The 15,851-nt window shown below is 44.9% G+C and overlaps 1 protein-coding gene across 1 annotated transcript in view; it reads left to right on the top strand.

The window, feature by feature from the left end:
* Positions 1–323: 323 nt before the first annotated feature.
* Positions 324–15,851, top strand: part of MAP3K10 (mitogen-activated protein kinase kinase kinase 10) — a 232,858-nt gene continuing 217,330 nt past the window's right edge. Inside the window, exon 1 of the mRNA XM_078660666.1 lies at positions 324–3,804. Coding sequence (XP_078516792.1) covers positions 3,045–3,804 — 760 coding nt within the window. The 5' untranslated portion in view covers positions 324–3,044. The remainder of the gene's footprint in view (positions 3,805–15,851) is intronic.

The following is a 15,851-nucleotide window of genomic DNA, read 5'->3' as shown; positions in this document are numbered from 1 at the left end:
GCGAGATGGGTTAACCCTTTGCTGTGTTGCCAAACCAGTTTATATGGTAACATGTCCACCGACTAAGAAGATGTATGTCTAAAGCTTACTATAATGATAATCCAACCACTTGGGGTAGTATTATTAGTTAACTAGAAGTATTTATCAGTAACCAGTCCTACTCCCTCCTATATACACTATCACCATAGCGCTCGCGGGGCGGGGTAAAGGAGATACTACATTTCCCGTGGTGCAGTTCGCAGAGGAGCCTATTGGAACAGCTGACAGCCTGGGGATGGTGTATTAGAATAAGGGCAGAAAGACACCCTCGTTCCATAGAGGTGTTGAAAATTAAGCCACTGGATGAAGGGAACTAAACGTAGGAGCTCCTAACGAAGTGTGAAGAGCAAGGACCTGCCCGTGCTGCATGTGAGAAGCGCACAACAAGGGGGAGCAGCTGTCTGTCATAGGTGCACCGGTGAACCCTTCGTCCCCGAGGTTCCATCTTCCGAAATAGTGAATGATGGACGGCTGACCCGAGAGAGGGGCCGAGAGGCTGCTGATCCAGGAGCGAGAGCAGTCCATGCACACAGCAGCCCTGGAGTCTGATCTGACAGCATCACAACCTGCACCCGATAGGGTAGTGACATTGAATGATGAGCAGGAGGTGTTCCGGTTTGGGCGTGCGTTTGAACATCCAAACCCTGAAACTTCTCAAAAATGATAGGCAGCTGCTTCATCTGGACTGTGTTGCCGCAGAAGAATAGAACTGCTTTGCTGAAGACCAACTGGCTTTAAAAGCAATTGAGTGGAAGACAAGGAATACCAGATTGGGTTTCCAGGTGGGGGTCAGTCCAGAGCAGTGAAGCAGGACCCTGCTAAATTTGCATATTGTGTTTATTTGGGCGAAGGGGGTGTGTAGGAACACCGAAGACACAGGAGTGACTGACGAGGAAATGGAGATCTGATGTGCCGGGCACTCTGATTGGGGTCAGCACGGCCACAAGGAAATAGAAGGAGTTATGTATCTACTTGAAGCAATCTCCAGTTTGCCGTGCAGGCAACATCTGGCTTTCAAAGCGGTTACAACGGGAAATTACATTTACATTACAGCAAGAGAAAATACGTTTTAATGTTCCTTCCAGCTCTCTTCGTAGTGCTTGCTACAGGTGCATTAGAGCCTTACAGATTCTGGAACCTATCCAACATTGACGAGGAAAAAGGCCCCCAGGAGTGTGGATGTATGCGAGAAGGAGTGGTCTGAGGTGTTCAGAGCAAGAGCCTAATCATAGAAAAGAAGAGGCAAACAACCAGCTGCTTGATGCACAAGTCGCCCATCAGTGGATAGGATGCCGGTGTGCCCTGTTCGAAGTCTTGGAATCTTCTCAGGAGGAACGTGAATAGAATATACAGCTTTGTTTTCAAAAGGGGGGCTACTAGGAAAGGGTGTCACGTGCGGCACTGGAAACACAAGGGACCACTAGGAGGGTGCCTGTTAATTTAAAGGATTTGAATCAAAGTGCCCATGGATACCTAAGCTAACAATTGGAGATGACCCCACTCAACAAGGACGAGAAATAAGCACTTTCTTACATGGAGAGTGTTTGGGGCTGCAGGTGCAGCTGGCAATGAACACAGCAGAGCTTCGGATATCCCCCTTTTTCCAACTTGCAAACCTTACAGGCACATTCGATCAACAGCTGGAGGCCGGGGATTCGTGTGCTGCAGGTACACAGGTCAGACTGGGGCCCTGGAGTGGGAGGCGCCTGCCTTTGGGTGACTGGAATCTAATATGCACACCCCACCGCTACCTATCTGCGTTCCTGAGACTGAGGGGGTCTCCAGGGGCAAACAGCTAACAAAGAAACACACTCTTGGCAAAGAGCAGAGGAGGGGTTAGAATGGTGCATGCACAGGGGACTTGCTGGAACACCCTGTATTCGGGGTGCAGCCTGAGATGCCACAAAACGTATGTGTTTTGGGCGGCTGTGTAACTGTGACCCCTTCCCATGTGCTGATTCAGAAGCCTTGGTCGTCAGCTTGACCAAGGAAACCCAACGTTAAAAATCTAATTTGCACAACGAGTCCGTAAGTGTTTGAAATGGGCGCTTCAACACAACATATTATTTCTAGGAAGCTGTAAACAGGTGGCAGTAGAGCTGTGTGGGGGCCGCCGGGCCCCGACGGTGTAACATTACACTTCAATGGGAAACCTGATCCTGACAGATACCCGTTTGACACTGACAGTTTCAACTGAACCAGCCTGTTCCTCTTCGAGGCGGGGCATTTGCAGGTGCACCGAAAGCAAAGTGTATTTTGATGCATTTTTCGAAACAAATATTTCAACCAATAGTTTGTTGACTTGAAGGCTTGTCTTACGCTAGGAAGAAGCTGGTCTCGGTCAGTGTGTTTCCTCGTGTCTGCTGTGTCCAGGCAGCTCAGTTGCGCAATACTAAACTGGTATCGGCGATAGCTCATGCTGCAATTGTCTGTAACGTAGTTGTGGTGCCCGGGAGTCTGAACTACCAGTATGGGCCTTTGTACCCAAGCCACACGTTTATTTGTTTATATTGAGAAATACGAGGCTGTTAAGTTCAATGGGAAAGTTCCCACTAAGTGACATCATAAAATGGACTTATGTTTGACATTGAACCAGGGCATCACCGTAGAAGACGGACACTTAAATGAAATGAAATGCACCTGTTCCAGCAAGATGTGAGGCAACCATATTTATTTAGTAGCGCTTAGATAGAAACACTTGTGTGCATCTATCCTTTTTGTTTTACTGTGCAATGAGTTCAGGTACTATTGTTCCATTAAAAATAAATATCTCGACGATGAATTTTAGGAATCGCGGTTTTGAACCATGCAGGGATTCATCAAAGGGAAAAACAAATCGTACCATGGAGGATAGTTTTGGAAACTGTGACTGGCAGCACTTGCAAAGCCCCTCTGTACAGAAGTAACTTTGAAGCATGACAGCTGTCATGACTAAACCCGCTTTTTTTTCAGGTTTAAACTTTGTCAAACATTCTTTGACCGAAAAATAGAAGGCTGCAAGCAGGATGGATCCATTTAAAAGTCAGCGCCCTCTGACCCGGGAGGATTCAGGAGAGGGTAGCGACAATGGGGCTTGGACCAGTTCCTCAGATGGTAGCCAACCCAGCCAGCCTGCGGCTGCCAACGCTTTCTGGACGGTGGTCTTCGACTACGAGGCTACGGCTGAAGAGGAGCTGACCTTGAGGAGAGGAGATGTCGTTGAGGTCTTGTCCAAAGATGCCCGTGTATCCGGTGATGAGGGCTGGTGGACCGGCAAGATCAACGGCAAAGTGGGGATATTTCCCAGTAACTACGTGGTCAGCGACCCCCGGTACACTGCATTTGATGGTGCCCCTAGAGATTGCCCCCACCCTCTGGAGATTGATTTTAATGAGCTTGAGATCGAGGAGATAATTGGGGTTGGGGGCTTCGGGAAAGTTTACAGGGGTCTCTGGAGAGGGGAGGAGGTGGCTGTGAAAGCTGCCCGACAGGACATGGATGAGGACATCAGTGTGACAGTGGAAAACGTGAGGCAGGAGGCCAAGCTTTTCTGCATGCTCCGGCACCCCAACATCATTGCCCTAAGGGGGGTGTGCCTGACTCCTCCTCACCTCTGTCTAGTAATGGAGTTCGCTCGTGGTGGAGCACTGAACCGGGCCTTGGCAGGGAAGAAGGTGCCACCACATGTCCTGGTCAACTGGGCAGTGCAGATTGCTAGGGGAATGAACTACTTGCACAATGAAGCCATTGTCCCAGTCATCCACCGGGACCTGAAGTCTATCAACAGTAAGTACATATCTTCATCTACTGGGAAAGGGAACATGCTATAATTATTGAAAATGTTATGTTGATTTGAATGTAGATGTAGGACACTGTTTGAAAATGCAGAGAAGGAGAAAGGGCTTCTGCTTTATTAAAGAACAGAAGTTTAAGTTGAATTTTAATATTTTTAGGTTTTGTCTACAGACAGCCTCAGTTGTGTTTTCAAAAGAGTTATTGTGGCCAGTACCCACAACTCCTAGCTTATCAATAGTTGACTTTCTTTGGCTAATCTAGTTTTCTCGCTTCTTATTCAATGGCTTTCCTTCCTTTTCTTGTGTTTTTCCTCATCCTGGAGCACAAGCCGTTTAATTGGATGACTGATATCTTTCCCCACTTGCATTCAGAGAACTACCTTTTTTTTTCTTTTGCTTTTATCACTTCCAGGGATTGCATATGTTTTCTTGATCGCTCTTCTGTGTGCCGCTTCCCCCTTCAGACTCCCCACCGCAACACTCTCATTCCCTGAATGACACCTGCAGAAATTTCTTGTAATGTTCTTGTATTGGGTGGGATGTATAACCCAGTCAGTCCAATTCAGGCCTGACCTGTGATGTGGCAGTGCTATTCTAGTGTTGGTGTAAGGCACACAACTTTGTTTATGTACCTCAATCCTGAACTGCCTCCATTCTATTCTTGCTCTAGAGTGATAACCACAGTAATGTCAATGTACATCAATCATGGCATGCAATACTTCCTGTTATAGGGGCGTGACACAGAGCTTCTGTATGTATTGGCATGACCCTCTCCCGCACCTTTTAAGGTGCAGAACCCTATAAAGCAGCCCTAGAAAGCTTTGCAATTGCATGCATATAATTGCTGACCTTGAGGTACATCCTATTGTTTTCCATTATAAGGCAACATTATGTGCTACATTTGATCCTTTGCTTCCTGCTACTGCTCAGCTTTCAGACCCAAATGATTCTCGCAGCTAACATTCCACACTCACCAGTCGCAACAACTCACTTGAGCCTCATTGTTAATGCAAGCTGAACAATACATGGGTTAAAGGTAACACTTCCCTACTCATTGTGTTTTGGGACCACACATCCCTTCCATATTGCCAAAACCACATCCTGCCTGACCTCAAGACAGAAACAGTTTTTTTCTTTCCTGACTTATTCTACAGTGACCATAGACTTTCTCAATACAGTGCAAAACTGTATTTACTTAAATATATGACATTAAGAGGGATTTATGAGGGGTAGAGCCATTTAACATCTTATTAGTTTCCAATTTTAATATTTGTAAATGAGGACGTGGATGGTGGATGAGAGTGCACAGTACCTCAAGTGTCGCCTTAAGTTTCCATTGTGATGTTAGTTTAGCGACAAATCTTGCAAAGCTGTGTGGTTGCCTCTTGTAATGGTATGAAGAACAAAAAAGTCCAATTGCAGCTTCCGTTCCTAGTATTCTCCCTGGATGTAGAGGGAGAAGGAAGCTGAGCTGTACTGTGTCTATCAAAATGGGGGGAAAACCCCTCTTCTCCCCATGCCCAGGCCATTTATTGTTCCTCAAACACAGTACTTACTCAGTCATCACCCTAAACTGCTCCATCAATTCACCATTCTTAACACAACCGCTAACAAACGGAATGATTAACTAGCGGTGCTATTCTGTCACCAGATACGTCCCACATGCCTTCTAAGCCACAGCCAAGGGATCCATATCTTCATTGTCGACACAGACCTAGATTGCGTCTTCATTACTAAAACATGACTGAGTGAACTATCAACACCTGACCAAAACATGACAAGATCACTTCAGTAGCCTCCCTCACCAATCCCACGAATAATATGGAGAACTTGATGTGAACCACAACATAAAAAAATAAAGAAAAGGAAAAACAAAAAATCAAAAATTGAACTAAACCCTTCACTTATAAAATTCTTGTTTCACTGATACTCTTACACTTTTATTACAATCCTACTCTGTTATGGCCCACTAGGCTTCGGAAACCAATTTTTAACCAGCAGAGTAAAATGCTTTACTTCACTGTCATTCTTTGGAGAAGCAAAATTGGTACTTGCAAGACTTTTCCTATTGAACTGGTTCGCCACAGAAGCCGGCCAACACTACCATTAAAGACCGAACATCCGATCTGGGCATATCGCAATCAGTGGGCTGTAACTGGCCACTTGGCTATCATTTCCTAACTACTTCTAAACTCTTCACTTTCCAAATACTTCTCCATTGCAACTCCCTCCCCCAGTTACCCTCTACTAATTAGCAATCTGACAATCAGACTAGGCCCTAGGTCCCCTCAAGACCTGTTTTTCGGTCTCATGACCACAGATGTTGGGTAGACACTCTACGTCATGAAAATCCGTGAAATTAAAAATAAAAGTGCTTGGATCCATCTTGACCTCACATTATGAAATGTAGCAGCGAGAGAAGCAGAAATGGCTTTCATGAAATATAGCTCAAAGGATAGCACTACGTTAAACTGAGAACCCATTTTGCCACACAAAAAACCAATTTGTTGAACATGGATAAAAATCTTTCCTAGAGAAATATTTAGTGCTGGTTCTACTTCAAGGTAATTTTGAGCACCACTTCGTCCCTTACCTGCAATGGGACATCAGTTAGGCGCTAGAAGGATCATATATGGGTCCATCAGCACAATGTAACTTTGCGTAAACGTATTCATGATTTTATTGCCGCTGACCGCAACCCATTCTTTTTCCTCTTCAATCCTCACAGCTGAAGGCCTTGCAACTGCCTAGCTGCTTCTTCATTGAGGTGGTGGAGCTTTTCAAGAGACCTGTAGCATTTATGCCCTGCCTAGCGCTCCACTCCCTAATCCCAGAACTACCCAAATGAGAGACTCATTACAGCTCTATCTCTAAAGCACACAAGCAGAGGGTACCTTTGCATTATGGAATCAAGTTAATCTGTTTCTACTAAAATAACTGTTATTCCCTCCTCTCTCTGCTTGGAGTATGCAATACCTTGTTCGTGCCTCTATCTCCGCTGTCATTTGTCGAACCATTCATATATAGTTATCTGAAAACATAGCACACCTAAACAACGCTGCATCATAGCTGTTTACGTGGACAACAGGCTGTCCCAGAAAACGGTATGTTTATGCCAATTTATGGAAAGTTGGCCACCTAGTTGAGTGAAAATGACAAAGACCTTGCACATCCCTATATACATAATACACTACAAAGGCATGTAGCAGGATTAAACCTCTTTTACTTTTAGATTAAGAAACACCAACCATTACTAACGTTGATATTAAACAAATCTCTAGTAACCATATGCAAACGAACAACCTGATACAAGCAATCCATGAAAATCCAGGAACCTTATGAAAAGGGCGGCCAGATTCACAAAGCAATACAATGACCATAGAAAGCACAGACTGCACTGCACAAAGGAACTTTCTTCTAGGTAACAGAGTGTTGCAGTCAGAGTTGTCACTCTTTCTGGAATTGGTTGTGAAGTAGGAGTGTTGAGTATTTACTGAAGGACTTTTGTTATAGTACCACTAAATGTCACCTCACAGCAACTTCTGAGAGTAAGTGTAGCAGTTTCGGACCAATGAGTCTATGTCTTGTGATTATTACTACCAAATACTGTGATGCTCCCATTTCTATTGAATCCTATGATCTCCATACAGTGATCACTTGGGTTCAAGGGTTCTGTACATACCAGACTTGCAGTCTTTCTTTCCTCTTACTCTCTTTTCTCTCGCTCTCCCTTGTGCTCTTTTTGCTGTAATATAAGATGTTTAGAGCAGAAACCGTAACCCTAATGAAATGCACAATCCATTCTGTATCTTTTAAACAGACACTTTATCACACACAAAACTATATTGTTATATATCTTCTAACGAAAGATGATGTGATCTGGACAGCAGTGGTGGCGGGTAGGGGATTGGGGGGGAATTAGGATTTTTTTTTTAAAACTTACCTGCTGACGCAGTCGCCTCTCCTCCATCCTCTGCTCTGGAACGGAAGCACCCAGTCCCTCCCAGCCAATCACGATGCTGCTTACAGCAGTATTGTGATTGGTCTGAGCGCCATGGTTTGGTGCTCAGAGGGGGACTGGGAGGCTGTGCATGTTCTCCACCCAGGCTGTACAATACAGCCTGTGGAGAACATGCACAGTGTGCATGACAGTTTGGTCAGCCCGAGACAGCCCGCCAAACCGTCATGCACACTTATGATGCAGATACCACTCCTCCCTCTGCTGGCGTCACTCAGCCCATGCCCGCTCCGCCCCAACCTGGATCCTAAAGGCAGACTAAAAATAAAATGATAATAAAACGTTATCATTTTATTTTTAATCATTTTATTTTTACTTTGCTCTGTTCTTGGAGCAGTGGGGCGATGCTCTTCCACCTTAGTGGAGGAGCTGCCCTTGCTGGGCAGCAGGGCTGCCTTGCTTGCATGAAGGTGATCAGGGAGGACTGGAGGGTGTCTCAAGATACCTCCTGGTGCTGACAGTCTCCATGGGGTGGGACATAATCCTAGACCAATATCAATTCCCTAACAGGATTATTAGTATTTTCTGGGGACCTCCTTAGTGGTGGACCAGTCAGGGTAAAGGATTCAGATCAATGCGAAATCTAGATCACAGCTCCATATCCTCAGAACACGTTCACAAATAGTGTGGAGTTACAAAAGGAAAATGGGTCTGCTGTACCATGCCTGTCTATGAATCAACAGATCATCCAAAAGGACCATGCAAGGCTCTTTTTCTCGGTCATATAGCAGGCTGCGGTTTCAGCAGCTTAACATTGGTGTTCCATGACCGCAAGTACAATTGCGCGTCAACTGGGTAAACAAGCTATTCTCCTTGTACATTTGACCAGGGGTAGCTAGGTTGAGCACTCAAGTCTTACTCCAAGAGGTGGTAGGTTTGTACCTCACCTCTGGTATATCATGATACAGCCATCACCAGTGAACTCAGTGTCCAGTGAAAGCTAATTCTTTAAAACAAGCATTGTCAAAACCAATAAGATGCGCCTTTGAGACCAACTGCTTTGCTAATGGGTTTTAGATATGCTGTACAGCATGGCTAAATAAGAAAACAAATGTCTGTGACTTGCTTGGTTGCATCATTTTGAAGGCACATGCCCTGCACGTGTGCGCACCTGCAAAATGACACAGCTTTTAAATTTTTTTATTTGCTGATACAAGTTGGATCAGCGAAAAAAATGCACAAAAGCTGATTTTTGAAGTGTGGGTAGGTGGGAACAACACAGGGTGTGTGTAGGAGGGAGCCGCAAGGATGGTGTGGGTGTAGCAACACGGAGGGTGCGGGTGGTAGGAAGAACGTGGAATGGTGGAAAGGCAAAGCAATGGATGACACAGAAGGAAGGTCTGGGTAGGGGAAGCAGCATGTTAAGCAGGGAGAAGGAAGCAGCATGGAGTGTGGTGGGGAGGAGAAGCAACGGCTGAGATCTATATTGAGAGGGCAGGGAGAACACACTTGCGAAAAATCAATGGGGGGGACACGAGCGAGTGCAACATGAAACAGGGCAGGGAAATGCATACAGGTGAGAGAGAGCAACAATGTGCAGGAGGGAGATACCTGGAATATGTGCTGTCGTGGAGTGCCAACCCAAAAAAAAGGAGTGCTTGAAAAGCAAGTGATGGAAACTACAAAAGCCAGCTAATCAAAAGAGTTGGTAAAGAGGCTATGCTCTATGGACGAGGCAAACACAAGATTAATAAGCTGGGACAATAATAAGAAACAGGCAAGTGAGTGACTGTAAAGCCAACCAAAGATAGACAGTCACTAAGCCCCTGTATTTTCTTAGTAAGCCCACAATATGTCTTTGACAAACAAACAGCAGCACTGTCTGACAGGCTCGACCTAAAAAGTATTTAATTGCACATAGAGCAGTTATAATGTAATGATGATCACCAAAACAACGAGGAAGATTCCTGCACCTTCTGGCGCGATATCTGAATCTAAATGTGGTTAAGTACTATAATGGAAACAATGACACAGGAAATCCAACTAAATTATTGTATGGGGGAAGGATCAGGAGTATTCTGATCATGAGACCTCTGCTGTCTTTTAAAAATGTTGTCTACAGCTTTCTTTTTATTGCCTGGCTGATGGAACAACAAATGTTGCAATATTTCAATAATGCTTTAACTTATTTTTTCAGTAAAGTTCACATTTGGATAATGTGCTATGGGCCAGGCCAGAAGAGAACAATACTACAACCCACACATTCTTTAAACACCCACATACCCACATGTTAAAGGAACTGCCACTCACAGAAAAACGATGGTTTTAGGGTGTTGAAAAGCTGGTCCAAGTTCTAATATCCAGATAAGAAGGTTACAGAGCTTCTGTGATGACAAACTGGTAAACTGCAGGCTTTGCAACTGCAAAACTCTTGACTATGTCTGTCCAGTAATTGCCACCCTGAGGCTGATTTATGGATGGTCCACTTGCCTGATCAAGTGTCCAAAGCCCTTGTGAGAATGTTGTATTCAAAAGGCAGGTCTTCATATCAGAGTCTGGAGCCATTGAAGTAGGAGGTAAGTTGTTTAGTTCACTTTAAGCCTTCGGTTGATCCCGTAAGGGCTCCCTCCAACTGTCTCTATCTCCTAGCTTCTACTTAACACCACAAAATAGCATTCTACTAAATCATTCATTCTCAGCATTCGGACATACAGGGAATGGATAAACACAGGATATTACACAGACCCTATTCAGTGGGCGAGGTAGGGTCCAGGGCAGGCAGATTCGTCAGTGTTTCAACTGTGGTGATTGAGGTTATTTGCCAAGGGTATTCTAGGGTTCTTCTTACAATGTCTCTGCAGACTGAGCCAAGTTCACCCTTTCTTCAACTGACTGTCAGTGTAAGGAGGGTGAGCAGTCTCCCTCTCTCAGCAGGTAGGCAGACTTCTCAGCAGATTCTCACTCTTCCAGCTGGAAGTGCAGATGTAAAGTGGTGTTCTTGGCTCTGATAGACTGTTATCCAGACACAAGCACTGGCCTGTAAATACTTTGTGAGCCAATCTCATCCTTGGTCATGAAGAAAGCAGAACCCGAACAAAGAATGGGGATTTGGAGTCTACTTTCATACACACTTCCAGACAGATGATGTGGATCCATTGTCTAAGGTTTGTGTTGGTTCACTTTAAATTTCATTTTCTGGCTGTTCCTCAGACAAAGTAGTGGTGCAAGATGAATGCTCTCACAGCAGGTAGCAACAATGCTGGTTCCAAGAAGGAGTATCCAAAACAAGGGCACAAATGAGTGTGAGATCCCTGCATCTGGCAGTCATTAGTCTTCCTGAAGCAGTAATGTGGGACAGACAAAAGGGCAGGCCCTGGCTAGAAACCAGCTCACCTTGAACAGATTCTGCAGTTTCACCCCTCAACCTTATCACCTACCAAATCGCAGTGCTCAGGAAGAATTCATCACCAGCCCTTTGAAAACAATGGCCACATTAAATTTTCAGTTTTTCTTCCTCCCTTCTATGTTCTGCACACTCTAGTGTCAAGAATAGAATAAATACACTTCAACTTTCTGAGAAAGCTGTATCCACCCTCCATCATATGCCATACTAAATAGGGGCCATCCAAAATTAATTCCACTGGTTTCAGGACTCCGGCTCTCACCATATACTGTACATATGCTACACGCTCATTAGACACAAGGAATGTCAATCGATCAACCCAAGGCTTCATTTGATTATTCAAAAACAATCATAAAAGCATTACATGCAGAAATAATTATAAAAAACATGAATACACTTAAAATATAGGATGATAAAAAAGGGCATATCAGACAGTCAATAAATGGTGGTTACATAAAGCTAACTTCAAAAAATTCCCTACATAAAATCAGACCAGGGTGCCAGGGAGCATGCGTAAGAAGTACAACGTGGTTTTATATTGGTGGAAATCATAAAACATAGGAACTGATTTAAAAAAAAAAAAAAAAAACTTTGAGTCTGAAATTAATAATAATTACAATTGAAACTAAGCACTCAAAAGTTTGTGCAGAGGTCTCATCATACGGGCAAGCTAGAATTGAAGCTATATCATATTGGCCCAAGGGAAAGTAAAGCATTGTTCTACTAGTTCCCAGCCTAAATAAGGCTAAGAGTGGACTTTCCCAAGGGCTCAGGCCTAGGGGGGGGGGGGGTGGAAGTCCCAGAGTTTTACACTTGAGGCTAGTGCTGCAGCAGCGCCCACACGGTGGAGTCCAGCTGTTGAGCGCTGTAATAAGGGATTCTGTACACCCCCCGTGGTGAACCCAAGCTATATGTCAGAGCATACACCTAGTGAAAGGGAAGTCATGTGCAATATGTCCTGGTTCTATGGCGTCAGGGTTTAGGGACTTTAACTCCCCACCCGGCGCCTCTTCTCCTGGCGGTCTGTGAGATGCGAACTCTTGTCTCGGTATTTGCATCTCCGATTCCTGGGGGTACCCTTGAGGATTCTTAATACCATTGTTTTTTTGGGAGGGAGGCCCCCCCTACAAGTATCCTAATATTCACGCCTCGTATGCTCCGGTTTCCCCCAAATGCCTAATTGTCTTTCCCTCTCTGAGATGAGGAACCTGCCTGGCCTCCTTTGCTTGGCAGCTGCCTCGCAGTCGACTTCCTGCCTAGTGTGGACCATCAACATCCCTCGCCGTATCCCAGCCTGGGGTTGTGTCTGTAAATGTATAGTAGATGTATAAAGTGACAGGTGTTGGTGAGATACTAAATCAGCAAAGCTCCTGGTCCATGCCCGACCTGCGCCTGCCCGCTCGAGGCGCTGCTTTCACTGCTTTGTGCCACTTATGCCCTTCCAGTCCTCGCATTCTGTTGTCATTTTACTTTATTTGATGAGGAGCTAAGCACAGAAATGGTAAGCTGAAGCAGGGCTGAACTAAATCTCATTTCATTGACAAGTGTCACTATATAACCAGCATTGGCATAGCCAATCGGTCTCGCCTTTGGGACCTTATAAGTATTTAATTATGAAGCACAATATCCTTGGTGCAACATCAACTGTTGCATGGCTTAACACTTATCTCCCAAAGGCGAGACCTATTGGCTATGCCAATGCTTGTTTCTTCTGGGCTTGGCACAACAGCACATATGCCAGGTATCTCCCTCCTGCACACTGTTGCTCTCTCTCACCTGTATGCATTTCCCTGCTCTATTTCATGTTGCACTCGCTCTTGTCCCCCCCATTGTTTTTTCGCAAGCGTGTGTTCTCCCTGCCCTCTCAATATAGATCTCAGCCGTTGCTTCTCCTCCCCAACACACTCCATGCTGCTTCCTTCTCCCTGCTTAACATGCTGCTTCCCCTACCCAGACCTTCCTTCTGTGTCATCCATTGCTTTGCCTTTCCACCATTCCACGTTCTTCCAACCACCTGCACCCTCTGTGTTGCTCCACCCACACCATCCTTGCAGCTCCCTCCTACACACACCCTGTGTTGTTCCCACCTACCCACACTTCAAAAATACGTTTTTTTGCATTTTTTTCATTTTATTTGCGGATCCAACTTGTATCAGCAAATAAAATAAAAAAGCTGTGACATTTGGCAGGTACACACACGTGCAGGGCATGTGCCTTCAAAATGATGCAACCAGGCGAGCCACAGACTTTTGTTTTCTTATTTAGCCATGATGCAACGCATCAGAGATGCTGTACAGCATATCTAAAACCCATTGGCAAAGCAGTTGGTCTCAAAGGCGCAACTTATTGGTTTTGATTTATTATTGTCTAGTAGATGAGGCCAGAATCCTAGTCTCATAGTTTCGCCACCTTTTTGCACCTTTCTATGAACCAACAGATCATCTAAAAGGACCATGCAAGGCTCTTTTTCTCGGTCACATAGCAGGCTGCGGTTTCATTAGCTTAACATTGGTGTTCCATGACCTCGAGTACAATTGCGCTCCAACTGGGTAAACAAGCTATTCTACTTGTACATTTGACATGGGGTAGCTAGGTTGAGCACTCAAGTCTTACTCCAAGAGGTGGTAGGTTTGTAGCTCTGGTATATCATGATACAGCCATCACCAGTGAACTCAGTGTCCAGTGAAAGCTAAATCTTTAAAACAAGCATTATCTTGTACACGACAAAAAGAGGCTCATATTGCTCAAACCAAGTGGAAATGAAACCCTCTGCTCCATTGTTTACTCCATCAACTAATCCCCTCAGAGCAATATCGCCCCATACTCCTCAGACTGCTTACCGACCTTAGCAGTGGTATCACGGGGTAAAAAGCCTCCGTGTAGTTCTGACTCCTGTGTTCAAATGCCCGCGGGATTAAAACCACTGCAGCTACCTATCACATGGTTGACAAGATCACACGTGCGTACATCTATACTCAAACTGCACAACTGAGAGTACATAATTTGGAAGCTGCAGCGAGCTCCACTTAGATGAGTCCGCGCACTTTCTTCAGCTTCATCTGGGCCGGTAAACCCTGCGTAACACCAGCACTGACACTGACAGCCGCCACTCTCTTTACATATATCACTGCCCTGGGAGGAAATGTGTACACTGGATCCCGGGGACATCACTGATCACATCATTAGGGGCCGGCAAACTCTGCATAATATCAGGCATGGACAACCGTCACTATGTGAACACATCAGTAGCCGAAGAGCTCTGCATAACTCCAGGCGCTGACAGCCGCTGCTCTGTGTACACCTATCAGTGCCCTGGGAGAAAATGCGGAGAGGTCTCTGTACAGTGAGTGGGTCAAGACTTGAGTCCCTGCACTTTTGACCCAGAAATAAATGCTGGCTATTTCTCCTTGCTAGTGACTTAGCACTCAGGGCCGCTCCAGAACTCCAGAGACACCTTGTGGCCTTCTGAGTCGCAGGTATGGGGTCCAAAGAAGACATCACGGCGACTGCAGAGGTTGTTGCAGGAGGGGCCATAGTAGTGTTCCACGCACCTCACCTGGATCTTGCACTCAATCAATGATAACCGCACTAAAAAAATAAGCATGACGTCCCTTGAAAACAGGAGCAAAATTATTGTGATCCCTCGGAAAAAGGAGGCAAAAACAAGCTCAAAGCAAACAACGACACCAACGGGTTATATAAAGATAAAGACGATCACGATCATCTTATTCATAGTGCTGAATAATTGATTCTGCTGGCGGAGTGGTGGAATTTATTGGTAATTCTGCGTTACAAGAGTAATGCGGAATTACTAAATTCCTCCAATTCTGTAAGTGGAAGTAAAAGATCTGCCCTCTACTCAGGACCCAGGTCAAGTATGGCTTGCGGCTTGATGACGTTTGAATGATACCATAATCAAGCAGAAGAGGTTTCCTCAACTCCTCTTGCTCCCTAAATGCCACACTATGACTATTAAAGAGCTTTTTAACTCTTGGGATATCAGCTTTAGTCAAGTGGTGGGACGATGTAAACATTTCCGAGGAATGTTAGCACAAGTATCTGGGGCTCACATAACCGCAGAGCTTTATGCGAAAGAGGGTTAGTATATCTCAATTTCCTTGACCCAGAGAGAAAGATCTAGTCAGACTAATAACTCACAAAACCTCATTACTCTGCCACCACTGCTATATATGACGTACTCAGGGCAAGCTCTGTGGACCCCTACAGGTCGCTGACTTTGGTATAGACCCTGCATTCCTAGGGCCAATCCTGGGCATATGAGTGATTGCTAGATTAGGGTGGCGCCACAGCCAAACAAAAAGTCAGCTCATGAAATTCACTTGCAGTTCGGCAATCTGGACCGTAGCACATGCACATTTGCCATGCAGGAGACATTTCCCGTCCAACACTGGTGTAGGAGGAACTGATGATGGTGGAGCTTGTTTTATTATTGAGCATGCTAAATCTTTGCATTCTCTATCCTGTATGTGTCATTTAGTATTTAATGTAAATTATTTCTTCTACGGCACAACTGATTTTTTTAAAACATGAATTCCCCATGTGCAGCGTTTAAGATATAATTACAATCGTACTCAATCTCTCCAGAGATTATGGTAATTCTAACGAGGTAAAAAAAAACTGTCTAATCTTTTTTTTTTTTTTTTTTTTTTTTTCATAT

This window comes from Lissotriton helveticus, chromosome 9 (genome assembly GCF_964261635.1).
Source record: "Lissotriton helveticus chromosome 9, aLisHel1.1, whole genome shotgun sequence".
Classification (NCBI taxonomy): Eukaryota; Metazoa; Chordata; class Amphibia; order Caudata; family Salamandridae; genus Lissotriton; species Lissotriton helveticus.
The sequence above is the reverse complement of the archived record's forward strand: the minus strand, read 5'-3'. Positions and strand labels throughout refer to the sequence as shown.